We start from the raw sequence: 13,699 nt of genomic DNA on the forward strand, positions 1-13,699 counted from the left end.
AAAAAAAAATTTATCTTTGGCTAATTTGGTTCTTATATGTGTAATGAACACGTTATCTACTATAACAAGTTCTTTTGTTTAATGAATGTAGATGTGTACATATGTACTTCCTCCGGTGACGTAGTTATATAAAATTATAGTTTTTGACACCTTGATGATTTTACTATGCATTGTTGCATGAATGGTATTAAATGGTAGCAAACTGTTTGTTTTTCTTTTTTGTTTTTTAAGAGCTATATCATGGGTACTTGTACTTTGCACATGGGCATTGATATTGAAAACAAATGATTTGTTGAGTTCTTCATTGCAACTTGCTATTGGAGCCTTATGTAAAACCCCAACTTCTAGGATTGATATCGAAAGATAATGTGATTTGTTGAGTTCTTTATTGCTACTTTTTTGTTTACATACTTTATTTTATTTCTTTTCTTTTCTTACCCTTTTCCCTCATAACTTGCACTCCTTCAAATATTATGTATTTCCTCCTTCACAATTGAAATCATAAATAAGTGAACTTTCTCCCATGCACATCATATTGATTATATTATCTTGATTATGATCAAATACTATTTATATTATAAGGTTCCTAGTAGGTTTTAGGAGGGACTTGGTTATGTTATACCTAAATAAATATTTCCAGTTATAACTTTTAAGTAAATAAATTCTTCACATACATAAATCTAAATTTAAAGTGTGAAGAAAATAGATAACTAATCATACATAAGAAATGTAAAGTCTCAAGTTTTGTTTGATTGTTCTTGTTTATATTATGTAATTTGTATTGGCAGTTCAAAGATGATAAGTATCACCTAGCAAGAAAATGGATTCTTGTTAACGAGGAGAATCAATGAAAATATTGAAAATTCCTCACAATTAATGACAATTTGTTTTTCTGTAACCCCCTTCTTTTTATATTTTTGAGATGTCTAAATATGTACCCAGTGGTGATGGATTTATGCCATGCTAATGTATATCTCTCCTTTGGCCATATATCTAGGCTCTCTGCATCCATGTAAGAAGATAGAGCAATTTTGTTTACTCATGATGCGTGATTTTTCATTGTGATGTAATGTAAACTGTGTCTAGAGTGATCCCAAGTGGATTCCCAGTTTCTTCTTCAAGTAGAATTAGTAGATTCCCAGTAGGTCTTAGGAGGGATCGGGGTATGTGATACCTGAATAAAAATGTTCAATTGTAAGTAAATGAATGTATGACATGTAGGTAGGAAATTAATTATATTATTAGGTATATAAACAATTTAAGATGGAAATTTCTAAGAATGAAGAAAATAGAAAATTAATTATTCAAACACAAGGCACTTATAAATATTTTTTTTACTTCTATTTGAAAAAATATGTATTCTAAGAGAATATCATTTAGAATAGCTAAAATAGAAAAACAAAAAATGAAAAAAAAAATAGTAAAAGATATTTTCTTTTATTTTTCACAAATGTGGTTACTGATTATGAAAGTGGTTTCACATTATTTAAAGTATGCTTATTTCTTTTTATTTAATTCAAGAAGCTATATTATTGATGGTTTTATAAAATAAAAAAATGCATCTTTTATTTATTTTTTAAAATAATCACATAACTATTATGCATTATAGTCATTGTGGGGAAGGGGTTCCTTGAAATCAGCATCCCTTGGTGTGTTTTGTCACAAACTATTTTTGAAAATAAGAATTTGAAAGAAAAAAATTATGATAAAGGAACATACCATTTCTGTGAAGGAGTTCCCTGTGGTGTGTGGAAAGATACCCAATATCGGCCAATACCTTGGCCATTAACCCAGGTATATCCCTTTCCCATAGAACCAAGATTGAGCACTACAGGATCATTGCCCACTGGTGCATCAAATGTGGTCTGATAATAAGTAGGGAAATAAAATATTAGTGCACTGTTAAAACAATATTGTAGATAAATGGTGAGCAACTGTGATGGTAAAGTGATTTAGGCCTCCATCTTGTCTTCAATCCATAACAGGGGGTGGTGATAAACTCTAGCATAAAGGCCTTTTAACATGTTTAGTTGGATTCCTTTAAATATTCATGTTTGGTTAAGTAAAAAAATGGAACAACAAATTTTAATGTTGATAATTGATAATATACCTTATACCATGTGAGTGGCTTAGTTGAGCTTTGGAAACTTTCCCATTGAACTTTACTTGATCCACTAGCTGTATAGATTTGCAATTTTTCTCCTAACAACCCAACCTTAATGCAAAAATTCAACATGAAAATTTTAGTTTAAATGATTAGCGATAAGAGTTGATAGTTCAAGCACACATCTATTTTTTATAATATGAAAGTGTAAGCTGTTGATAATGATAGTGCATAAGGTTAGGTTGAATTGAAATTTGTTCAAAGAGTAAATGATAGGAAAAGTAATGTATGTTAACTAAATTCTAATAACTAAATTTTGCATAGTATGTCAAGATAATTTGATTGAAGAAACAAGAGATTGATAATTGAGGTCTAATTGTAGTCTACTAAGTTAGAATCTAACCATATAGAGATTATCACCTGATATCCCCATGCTTGATTAGTGAAATCTCTGCCTTGAACATTCACTCTATACAAACCAGCAACTCTGCGCTCTAGATATGCTCCCGAGTTCTTCATGTAGAAATAAATATACATTTCATGTTATCAATTATTTTTCTTGGGACATCATATACGTTTCATTTTATGCAGATATTTGTTCAATAGTAAAAGATGCTTTGCTACAACTCTAAAATGTGATCTTGAATCTTGGTAGAAGAAGCATCTCAAATGAAATAACCATGCATATTACTTGGTAATTCATCTTTGGAATTGGCAAATGCTATGAGCATTAGTTTAATATGTTATTTCTCAAGTGGTTTCATTTACTTGGCGATGAATAAAATAAAAGTCTTGACAATTGAGACAATTACCGGCAATCCGACTGTTGCACTGAGGAAAGAAAAATTGTTCATCCCATTTATAAGATTGAGTTTGTTCTCCATGACAAAGGATACATTTTTGTGACTTCCATGTGCAGAACCTAGAGTTAGAAGCATATGTATAGAGCCCAAATGTTAGCATCTCAAATTGTAGTAAAAAAGATAAATTGATAAAAGGAAATATGTGCATTGTAATCTAAAGTAGTATTTATGTAATAACCAAGTCAATAACCATATGGATGTAGTTACTTCTATCCAAAAATATGTTTGCCTTCTATCCTAAGAAAAAATGAGATCCTCAGTAGTATGGGTTGAGGTTTAGAGCTTGCCTACTAAATTTCCATTGATGAAGGCATGCAAAACATGCCCATAGCTATATGCAGTAAGAATGGGTTGAGCATTCGGAGAGTTATCATTAAACCTGCATGAGCAAGATTATTGTTTAATGGTGTTAACAAGAATCTTAGTAAAATATGGTACAACAAACATCTTTAAATGTAGCTGACATTAAATACATATGTAGCTATTTTACCTGAATGTGTACCACATATAGTCAGATGAATCTTTTGTTGTGCTGATTTGATCTAGTAGTGTTTTTGCTCTTATTGAAGTATCGTCAAAGTTGGGGATGACTTCTTTGTACACTTTCCACTTTTCAACTAAATTGAACTGTAAATATGATTTCATCGCTCTAGCATTGTTTTGTGTGACTACCTACAAGAGCATAAAACATGGATTGCCTTTTAATAGCATCGTTGTGTTTATATAGCGTTTAATTAATACAAAAAAAATAATGGTCAAATGAAGATGGCAAAAGAAGAAATTTCCAGTTGTCTTAAAATAAATGACATGGTATATATTGAGCTTTTGATTTTTACCTTGGCAGTGTTGAAGGCTACATTCTTGCAGTCTAGTAGAATACTTATTGATTTGCGGGGTAATTGATATGGAATATTTTGAAATTGTATTGTGACACTCCGATCTCCACTATTTTCTAGGAAGGCAATACATTCTATTGAGCTCCTTTTGAAAACATAAGCCTGAAGAAAAGTGGTAGAAAATTATTGATTTTGTTTAAAAGATTCATCTTTTAGAGAATAGCTTATAAAATTGTAGAATGTGTTTCATAAACTAGGTGTTATGTTCCCCTTTTTGCGCTAGTTAAAAAGAAGATAACAATTGAGGAAAATATTCAACCGTTCTGCTTAGTTTTCTTACATTTTGTTGTGAGCCCAAGCTGAACCTAGTTGGAGTTCCATCAAGTAGAGATTTTGAACATGACTTGATTGTCGCATGTAGCTCCTTAAGATGGCCCCATTTTGGTTGCTTAACCAAACCTGGTTACCTTGGCATAGTCAATCACCTAGTGATTCAATATCTACAAATTTACTTGAATAAGAAATATACCATATTCATCCAGTGGAGCTTCGTCATAATAAGCTGTCGTTACAAAAGAAGAGGCTATCCTATCGAAGTTGGTTCCACCATGGTACTGCATCAAATCCATAAACGTGACTTAACAAGGAAAATTAATGACATATTTTTAGCTATGTTAAAATAGCTGCTTAAATGTTGTGGATAAAGAAAAGAGAAAGAAAAACAAGGTGATGGGCACTAATGATACCATGTAGTAATTGACGTAGCTTCCTTTCTTTGCAATGAATAAGGCAACATTATATGCAATGTCTTGAGCTGATCTTTTGTATGGCACTCCACCAAAGACTTGGTAACTTCAAATTTTAACGTGAAATGAATGACATTAGACTTAAACAATTTGATAATTAAAAGTTGCCCCTTTTAAGAAAAAAAAATGGTTTGTAAACTGTAATGTAGAATTTCATAAGAACATACAAACTAGTCCAATTCTCTGTCCATAGTGAAGGCTTGTTAGGTGAGTTAGGCCCCTTAAAAGTTGTCCCACACTGCATACCATTGCACGTGTTGATCTGCAGATTCATAATGTTATAACTTACTATATAACAACTAAATATGTATTGTGAGTCAAAGGCTGGGATTGATAAGAATTAGTAATATAAGAAAACATTTAACAAGTACATGATTGCCCTATTCTCACTCTTATAAGAAAACATTATATTGAACATTGCGAATTCTTGAAAAATCCATGGAAAGTTCGTAGAGACTAACCACCGGATCAGGTGCATCATCTTGCTTGCACATTACCCAAGGCACACCAGTTTGGAGCCCCACAGCCATTTGAGCAGCCCAACGAATATAGGACAATCCTTTCTCATGAAATGCCCCTTGAACATTCCCATATTCGTTCTCGATCTACATTAACCATAAACCATTTATTAAAAGAAATCCTAGTAATATATAATTGACAAGTCTTTGAATTTTGAAGTTTAAACCTGCGATAGTATGATAGGTCCTCCTTGTGAAGCATAAAGATTGGCTGATTTCATCATGTTGACAATTTTTGTAGTGAACCTTTGCATGTGAAACTGCCATTAATGATATGAAGAATTTGAGTGGAAAGTATTGCACAAAGAGTAAATTGTGTTAAAGGTACAAGGAGACATGGCCAAAATACTTGATGATTTTTAGAGCAAGTTGGATAAAAATACAAGAGAAAGATAAATTACCACGATTATCTAGTTCAAATTACAGTGTTAGAAGGAAGACAAACAAGAAATTGATACCTTGAATTGCTCATTATCAGATCTGAATACAATACCCGGAATATCATGTAACCATATTGGTAGACCCCTGCACCAACAAAATCACAATCATTATCATATTATTTAGTATCATCAAAGTACCCAAAGGCCAAAATAACTTTGATGAAAGCATAATATGTTTCAGTTCATAGCATGGTATACAATTCCTTTGTGCTGGAAAGCTGGAAAGGGGACTTACCCATATGAGCATTCACTCTCAATGTATGGTCCAATTCGGAGGGTTACATATAAACCTTGTGCTTGAATTTCCTGAATGAATCTTACTATATTATGCCTTCCTCTGAAGTCATACTAGAAACAAACATTGTGCTTGTAAGTAATGAGCTTAAAAAGAAAATACAGGGGAAAGGATAAATAGAAGAGTTTGAGTACTCACCTGGCCTTGTTGAGGTTCGTGAAGGTTCCAAAACACATAAGTTTGTATGACATCTAATCCACCTTCCTTAGCTTTCGCAATTAAATTAGGCCACATCTATTGAAATTAAGAACAAATTGCAATTCACAATTTAGAGGTGTTTCTTTCTTCATGCTGCTCTTACTCCTTCAAACATAAATGCTCTATACCAATCAATTACCAGTACATTCTTGGCTTCATTGGAATTTAGGTGATTTTGAATTTGAGTAAATTACTATGTGAGTTGTGTCATACATTAATATTAATGTAATGATTTTTAATATTAAAATGTAAACAATTTTCTTTCATTCATAAGAATAGCAATATTAATGTCATTTGTGTCCTTAAATTCTTATCATGCTTAATATTTTCATATTTGAGCCGTCAACTATTTGATGTTATGTATTTGAATGTCGTTCTTTGACTCTTATGTATTTCTCTCTCTTTTTTTGAAATGCAGATGCCTTGGTATTAAGATGAAATTCATGGACACCTAATGTTATAGACACCTTGAGAGATTAAGAGAAAGGAATATACATGATAGATTATATGATTTAATAGGAAGAGAGAGATAAGGGGAAAAAATGAGTGTCAAATAGGTGTTTGTAATATATGAGTCTCACATATCATTATCACATATCATCATCATTAGTACTATAGTTGGTTATTTAAGTGCTTAAAACTTTGATATTTTTTGTTGTAAAAATAAATAAATAAATAAATGTTCTCGATAGTTTAATTCGACTTGCATTAAATGATTGTAATTAACCTTCTCCCCGTGTCAATAAATTAAGTGTACCCATTACAAAAGTGTACACGGGAATTAATGGCTCAATTAATGAACATTTTGTTTTAACGTGAAAATTAATGAGTATGTTAGAACAACATTATAAGCTAATTATGTGATTTTATGAAGGAAACTGCTAGTACTTGTTACAAAATAGTTTTCTTATGACACAGAACACTTGATTCCGGTCAAATTTCATTTTCTATTTTCCCTAAGAGTACTGCTAAATAATACGGAAAATATTAAGTTGGGTTTTTCAGATTCTAGTTCTATAGCATGGCATAAAACAATCGGGTGCAGGGGATAAAATGTTTGAATGTTAACTCACTGATGTTGCTATATTTGGAATGGTGATTGATTGGCTGGTTATTGTATATTTAAATTTTAATATATAGTAACCAACTACTCAAATGATTTTATTCTTCAGATGACACTTTTCTTAAGTGTATATGGATTTTGGTATCCTTGTATCATTTTAATATATCATTTCCGCACAAATACACTTATTTGTATTTTATTGGAAAATTAAAATAAAAATGTAAAATAAAAGTGAATTTGGTGAAAATCATGCAATATATTATCATATATTGATTTCTTTAAATTCATACACTATCTATTCGTAACATCAAGCAATTCTCTTTTTCTTTTTTTAACTTTTAATCAATATTTGTTTTTTAAAAACAGGAATTTTCCACGATATCCATTTGTGCGATTGACTTTAGTACTAAATAGCAGCACTGTTATAAGAATACCTCTTTTACTATATATAATAAACAATATATAATAAAGTGTAAAATATAAAGAGATTCAACATATATAGTACATAGTGTTCTCATTTTTTGAGAATTTCGTTGTCATTAATATTAAACCCATAGAGAATTTGACAATATACATGCAAGTTTGCTACAAATTAGATGTTATGAATTAACTAACTAAAAACTTAAGCATATATATATATATTTTAATTATATCTCTAGCTATGCTTTTCAACATAAGATAATAGTTCTTTTAGTTTTAAGCAAGGAAAATACATAAAATAAGTATCTTAAACAGTTAAACTTAGATTCAACTTCTTTTTTTAAATCAAAATAATGAGATAACAATGATCGAACTCTAGATGATTTGATCATAAAAAAATCTGACATTATGCTACGAGCCAATAATTTAAAAAAAAATATATTTTTTTTATCAAATACAAATTAAATGACTTTTTTAAATGACAACGCTAACATGACTACATGAGTCCTCGTAACATGGGTTACCTAATTTTTGAACCTCTTATGATCCATTAAGCATAATAAATATGTGAATTATTTTAATATTTTAATATATATATATATATATATATATATATATATATATATATATATATATATATATATATATATATATATATATCATCAACTCTAATATCGTGTTCTCGATCTCTTACTCTTTAGTCCATCTAACTACTAGTCCACTAAACAAAAAATATTAACAGAGACAACTTAATTAGATTCAGTGTGGAAAGAAATGAGATCCCGTTGGTTTAAAATAAAAAATAAAAAAAATGAGATCCGGTCAAACCTCAAGATGGATGCAAAAAAATGGAGTGTAAGATCGGAGTTCTTTAAAAAAAATAGACTAAGTTTCTACACTCGCATATTAGTCAAACTATACAGTATAATTAAAAAGAAAAACTATAATCCAAAAAGGGAGAGAGAGAGAGAACGATAAAGATCTATATCACCCAATAAGTCAAGGGGGTCTCCAAATCCCCATGTGAACTGAAACCTACACATGACATACAATAGATGCCATTACAGTACAAAGAATGATTAAGTAGTTGAACTATAAGCAGGAAGACTTGATAAAATTAGAATTAGAAGACCATATATGCAAGTTTGCTTCTATTATGTAGTAATACCTCTAGAGAGTAAAGCTAAACAACTCATCCTCTCACATTATGCCAATTTTGATTCTTTCACACTAATTAATTTTTTTATTCATCAAATTACAATAACAAACATCAGAGTTCAAATTGAAAATTATATATATATATATATATATATATATATATATATATATATATATATATAACCTAATATTTCACTATTAAGTTGATTTTATTAGTCGATTCTTTTACATTAATTTACACACATAAATAAATAAAAAGTAAAAGTATTTGACATTGTATATTGACGGTAAAAAAAATAGCGAAACAAAAATGACGTGAACCAACCGTATTGTTGCAAGAATTTTAGCCGTGTCGATGGTAAGTTGGTTCCGAACAATGGAGCATGTTTCTTAATTTTTACCTAACTAGGACAACGAGAACCAAATGACGACTCTCTTCACTCTATCTCTCTCCTGCTTATGTTTCTAACATTCATCATCTTTTGGGTTCTCAATCCCAGAAACATATACCTCAAATTAAGAAACAAATTAAGAACCATGCATATGAACTTTATAGTAACCAAAAAAATAAGTGTATGTTAAGTTGAGGAAGGGGCTCATAAATTAAGAAGCATAAGTAAGGAGGGATGATACAAACCTGAGGAGTGCTACGAGGATAATGAATTGAACCGGAGAAGAGGATCTTATGTTGGCCATCAATGATTAAGGATCGTCCATCATAGGTGACATTGCCACCATTGACGGAACCAATAAACAGCGTTAGAAAAAGAGCAAAGAGAAAACAGTAGCAGCACCACACCTTCACCATTTCTACAAAGCTTGCTCACTTTGTAACTTGTGTGTGAAGAGACTATAGCTACCTTAATTCCTTTCTTCTCCCTATATATTTATATATATATTCACTTGGTTCTCGATCTGAAGACTAGCTACAACTACAAGTGATTCATATGGAATATATGCATTAAAATAACTCGTATACAAATTGCAAGGAACTATATAATGTATGTGATTAACTACTATTTATATTTACCTCATAGGACAAGTGGACAAGGTTTAACTTGTAAGAAACCAATTTGATGATTCTTTTCAGATGCGCGCATTTGATTATAAAATGATTATTATGTACATTTTTTTTTGTATTTTAAAATTAGAAAATACATTATGCACCCAAAATTTAAAATAATTTGATACTGTCATCCAATAACAGTTTATTATGTATAACATATTTGTTAAATTTTACAAAAATATTAATTTAATTAGTTTTATTATTGACAGAGCAAAACAATTCTATACAGTCATTCACAAATTTTATTAAAAATTACTTATATATTATTCGTAAAAGTCAACCCATCATGCTAATATCTAATTAATTAACAAAATAGACACTTGATGTACTACTTTCGTTTTATATCATCATTAAAACTTGGGCAATTAATATGACATGTGACATTAATTACATGATATTATCTTTGTTTTTATAATTCTTTTATGCTTCCTAAAACATTTTAAAATGAAAGACAAATTTTTATTTTATTATTCACGTATTAACATAATATTAAATCAGAAAAATTTAAAATCTACAAACATAAACATAGTTATTAGTGATTAATTATAAAATAGTGTGCAGATTATGTCGTTAAAAATAAAATTTTAAAAAAAAATAAAAAAAAATAAAAAATAAAAAATAAAAACACCATGACAGAAGGGACGGTAATGAATCATCGAAACTCATTTATGGAGAGATGGTAAGTTGTAGCTTGGCTGCTTTAGTAACCGAAAGTTGTCACGAAAAGTTGTTCGTTATTGTGGAATGGATAAGCAACTTTATTTTCAGTACACTATTTATATATTCTATTAATTGCATCATCAAAAACCAATGTGATAATGATGCTAATTCATTTTATCCAAAATTTCACTATTTTATTAATTTTAATCCGATTAGGATGCATTTCGGCCTATAAGAGTTCATATATGTGGATAAATTACAATTGAAAAGATAACAAAAATAAAGAATATATAATATAAAGCATTTTATCAAAATGTGATATTGATGCTTTTCGGCCTATATGAGTTCATAAATGTGGATAAAAGTTAAATTAAATAAGATGACAAAAATAAAAAATATTATCTTCCTCCTATAATATATATAGTTTTAGATTATTTTACTTAGAAAATTAATAAATAAATAATAATAATAATTTTACAAAATTAATGTTTTATCAGAAATAATATAAAATAAAAATCATTTTTTGCATAATATTATTAGGAGTATAAATGAAAAGTGATAATTGATATTATATTAAAAATTTAACATGATATTTATTTTAAATTTATTTTTATAATACGATAATTATTATAGAATGACGGAAATATCAAAATGTGATAAAGATGCTTATCGGCTATGTGAGTTCATATATATGTATTGTGGATAGAGATAAAATTGGATAAGATAACAAAAATAAAGAATATATAATATTCAGTATTTTATTAATTTTAATGCACTATTGTGTTTGGCTTCATAAAAATTTAAGAGAAATGTTTAACATTTCTTACTCGAAAGAAATGATAAAAAAAAAATCAGATAAAAATCCTATTTTAGTTTTTTTGTTTTACTTTATCTCAATTAGTCTCCCATTTACTAATCTTTGCAATCTAATTTCTCAACAATTGAAATATTCCTCAATTTGGTTCATTCAAGTAAAGAATAAATTTCAAATCCATATTATGGAAAATAAAATTAGCATGATCCTTGATAACAAAATGTAAAAACTACATCCATATCCAAACAGACCCGTACTGTTTTTAAATTCAGCACGCGGTGCTATATGATTGTGTATGAAAGATCGATCTCAATTGTTGGTTTAATTTTAGTTTGGTGATTTAATTATATAAAAAAAAACGAGGGTGTTGTTTGAATGATTAATCAGAACACCAAATGCAGACACCAATACTATACCAAATCTATGCAGCAGCAAAAACATTAATAATTATAATACTCAAAAGATGAAAGGATCAAATAGTTGTTGAAGCTATACGTGGATTCGCAGAGTACAAGGAAAAATACCAACTTCTTTTTGTTGCTTTGCATTAATAATCAAAATATCTGTTGTAGCATTTTTCTGAACTACGATACCAAAAAACCAGTTGTAATATTCCTTTTCAATTGGATTTCTATACCCAGTGCAAGCACATTATGTTTGATCGGAGAAAAAAAATGAAAAAGAAGAAATATTCCGTTTTGCTTTCCTTTTTCATTTTTTTAGTTACCTAACAAATATTTTTTTCTTTCACCAATTATTAAGTGTAGAAAATTATTTATAAAACAAATGCTTTATAAATAGAAAACAGAAACAATTTAGAGATGTTTTCTTACTCTCTTCTGTTTTGTAGCTCTAACTCAAGGATGTAGATCATCTACAGATGTGTTGCATGTAGTGAGGTATGGACTTGATATGCATGTCTATACTTCTTTATTTTTTCTAAAATTAAAAATACTTTTTGAAAAAAAAAATCAAACACATTAAAATAAATTTTCTTTAATGTTATCTTATTTGATGTGTTCCTATTTGTATTTTTTTAGTTTTAAAATTCATTTTATAAATTATTATTAAAAATGATTTGTAGACTATAGAAGTGGCTAGGAGCAAAATGTGTAAAGATGTATCGATACATAAATATATAAAATTATACTTACACTTCTTTTAGTTATCAATGATATGGTAAAGAAATATGAAGGAAAGAGAATAATAAATAGGTGAAAAGGTTTTAAAAAAAATGAAGTATATATGATAGGAAGAAATGAAAGAAATGTTTTGGTATACCTAAAAGTTTCACATCACTTAGTAGTCAAGATTAAAGTAGTTTATAAATACATTCCTTCCTTACACTATCCTTTTTAAGGACAAAATTATGACAGTCTAACGAGTGTTTAAGCGAGTAATACTTTAGATGTGGTAACCTTAATAATGCCAACAAATTTAGGGTTGGAACATTGGCACTAGAATGATAATTTATGTTATTATTGCCTCTTGCCTCAATTGGGAGCTTGTTCATGTATGCCTAAAAATTTCATATCATTTTTTAATAGCCGATGTCAATAGTAGTTTATAACGGCATAACAAACACTAAAAGGGACAATACTTCTAATGCATTGACATTAATGATGTCAACGAACTTACTGTCAGAATTTATTTTCACAACCTCACGAGAAAGAAGACGTAGAGGGTTAAAACCGTCAAAGTTAGATGAGTCGTGATATTCAAAATCAGAACCTATAAAATAATAGACAAAAAAAGGAAAAGAAAAAAAAGGTAGGTACATGGGAATAAGAAAACTTCTAAAAATCTTTAAGGCTTTCAAGGAGTGGAGACACAAAGCAAAAGAGAAACTATTCGACGATAATGACAAAATGAAGAGGAATAGTGAAAATGAGAACTTATACAGCAATCAATAAGGATTAGGGATAATGAAGGGTTACACTTTTGATGAAGGGAAATATCCCTAAGATATTGAAGAGTCATATATGAAAGACATGGTTGTATGTTCTTCAAGAATATTTCACAAGTGAAACGACAACTCTTCATCTTTTTCTTTCATTATTGTTAAAATTTTAAATGGCGCAAGTGAAAAAGGCAAATAGAAAGTTGTCTAAAATTAATAATGATTATAAGAAGAGCAATAAACATCAATAAATGACGTGAAATTTCAAGTAATATTTTTTATTATGTTACGAATAATTTTTTGATTTTTAATTTGCATGTGACTTTATTCTAGTTTATTCATTATTTTTAAGGTTCGAGACTAGGGACTTATGTATGGTCAATCGAGTATTAAAAATATAATTGGAATAATCTAAGTTATAGCTTGAATTTTGGAAAGATAAGTATTATGACCTAGCTTTATTATATTATAGTTCGACAGTTGTTATACATTATATAGTGAGAATAGTTATCAAACATTGAGGTACCTATTTAATCTTAAATAAAGAATTATGAAAAA

At 29.0% G+C, this 13,699-nt stretch overlaps 1 protein-coding gene across 1 annotated transcript; it reads right to left on the reverse strand.

Annotated features, from left to right (window-relative positions):
• Positions 1 to 742: 742 nt before the first annotated feature.
• Positions 743 to 9,778, reverse strand: LOC109797366 (beta-galactosidase 16). Its single transcript, XM_020357385.3, has 19 exons — positions 9,732 to 9,778; positions 9,339 to 9,633; positions 6,001 to 6,096; positions 5,803 to 5,915; positions 5,586 to 5,652; positions 5,295 to 5,387; positions 5,071 to 5,214; positions 4,777 to 4,871; positions 4,550 to 4,655; positions 4,333 to 4,417; positions 4,144 to 4,262; positions 3,804 to 3,965; positions 3,458 to 3,639; positions 3,255 to 3,346; positions 2,917 to 3,026; positions 2,525 to 2,617; positions 2,111 to 2,215; positions 1,720 to 1,865; positions 743 to 1,174 (listed from the first exon to the last, which is right to left on the reverse strand). The coding sequence occupies exons 2-19, from the start codon at positions 9,507 to 9,509 to the stop codon at positions 1,057 to 1,059; spliced, it is 2,097 nt and encodes a 698-aa protein (XP_020212974.2). The 5' UTR covers positions 9,510 to 9,633; positions 9,732 to 9,778; the 3' UTR covers positions 743 to 1,056.
• Positions 9,779 to 13,699: the final 3,921 nt, after the last annotated feature.

This window comes from Cajanus cajan, chromosome 6 (genome assembly GCF_000230855.2).
Source record: "Cajanus cajan strain Asha chromosome 6, NIPB_CcT2T_4, whole genome shotgun sequence".
NCBI lineage: Eukaryota > Viridiplantae > Streptophyta > Magnoliopsida > Fabales > Fabaceae > Cajanus > Cajanus cajan.

Coding starts and splice junctions, on each gene's coding strand:
- LOC109797366 (XM_020357385.3), bottom strand. CDS start 9,509: ATGGTGAAGGTGTGGTGCTGCTACTGTTTTCTCTTTGCTCTTTTTCTA. Junction 6,097..9,338: donor ATCCTCGTAGCACTCCTCAG/GTTTGTATCATC, acceptor TAATTTCAATAG/ATGTGGCCTAATTTAATTGC. Junction 5,388..5,585: donor CTGATAATGAGCAATTCAAG/GTATCAATTTCT, acceptor CATTAATGGCAG/TTTCACATGCAAAGGTTCAC.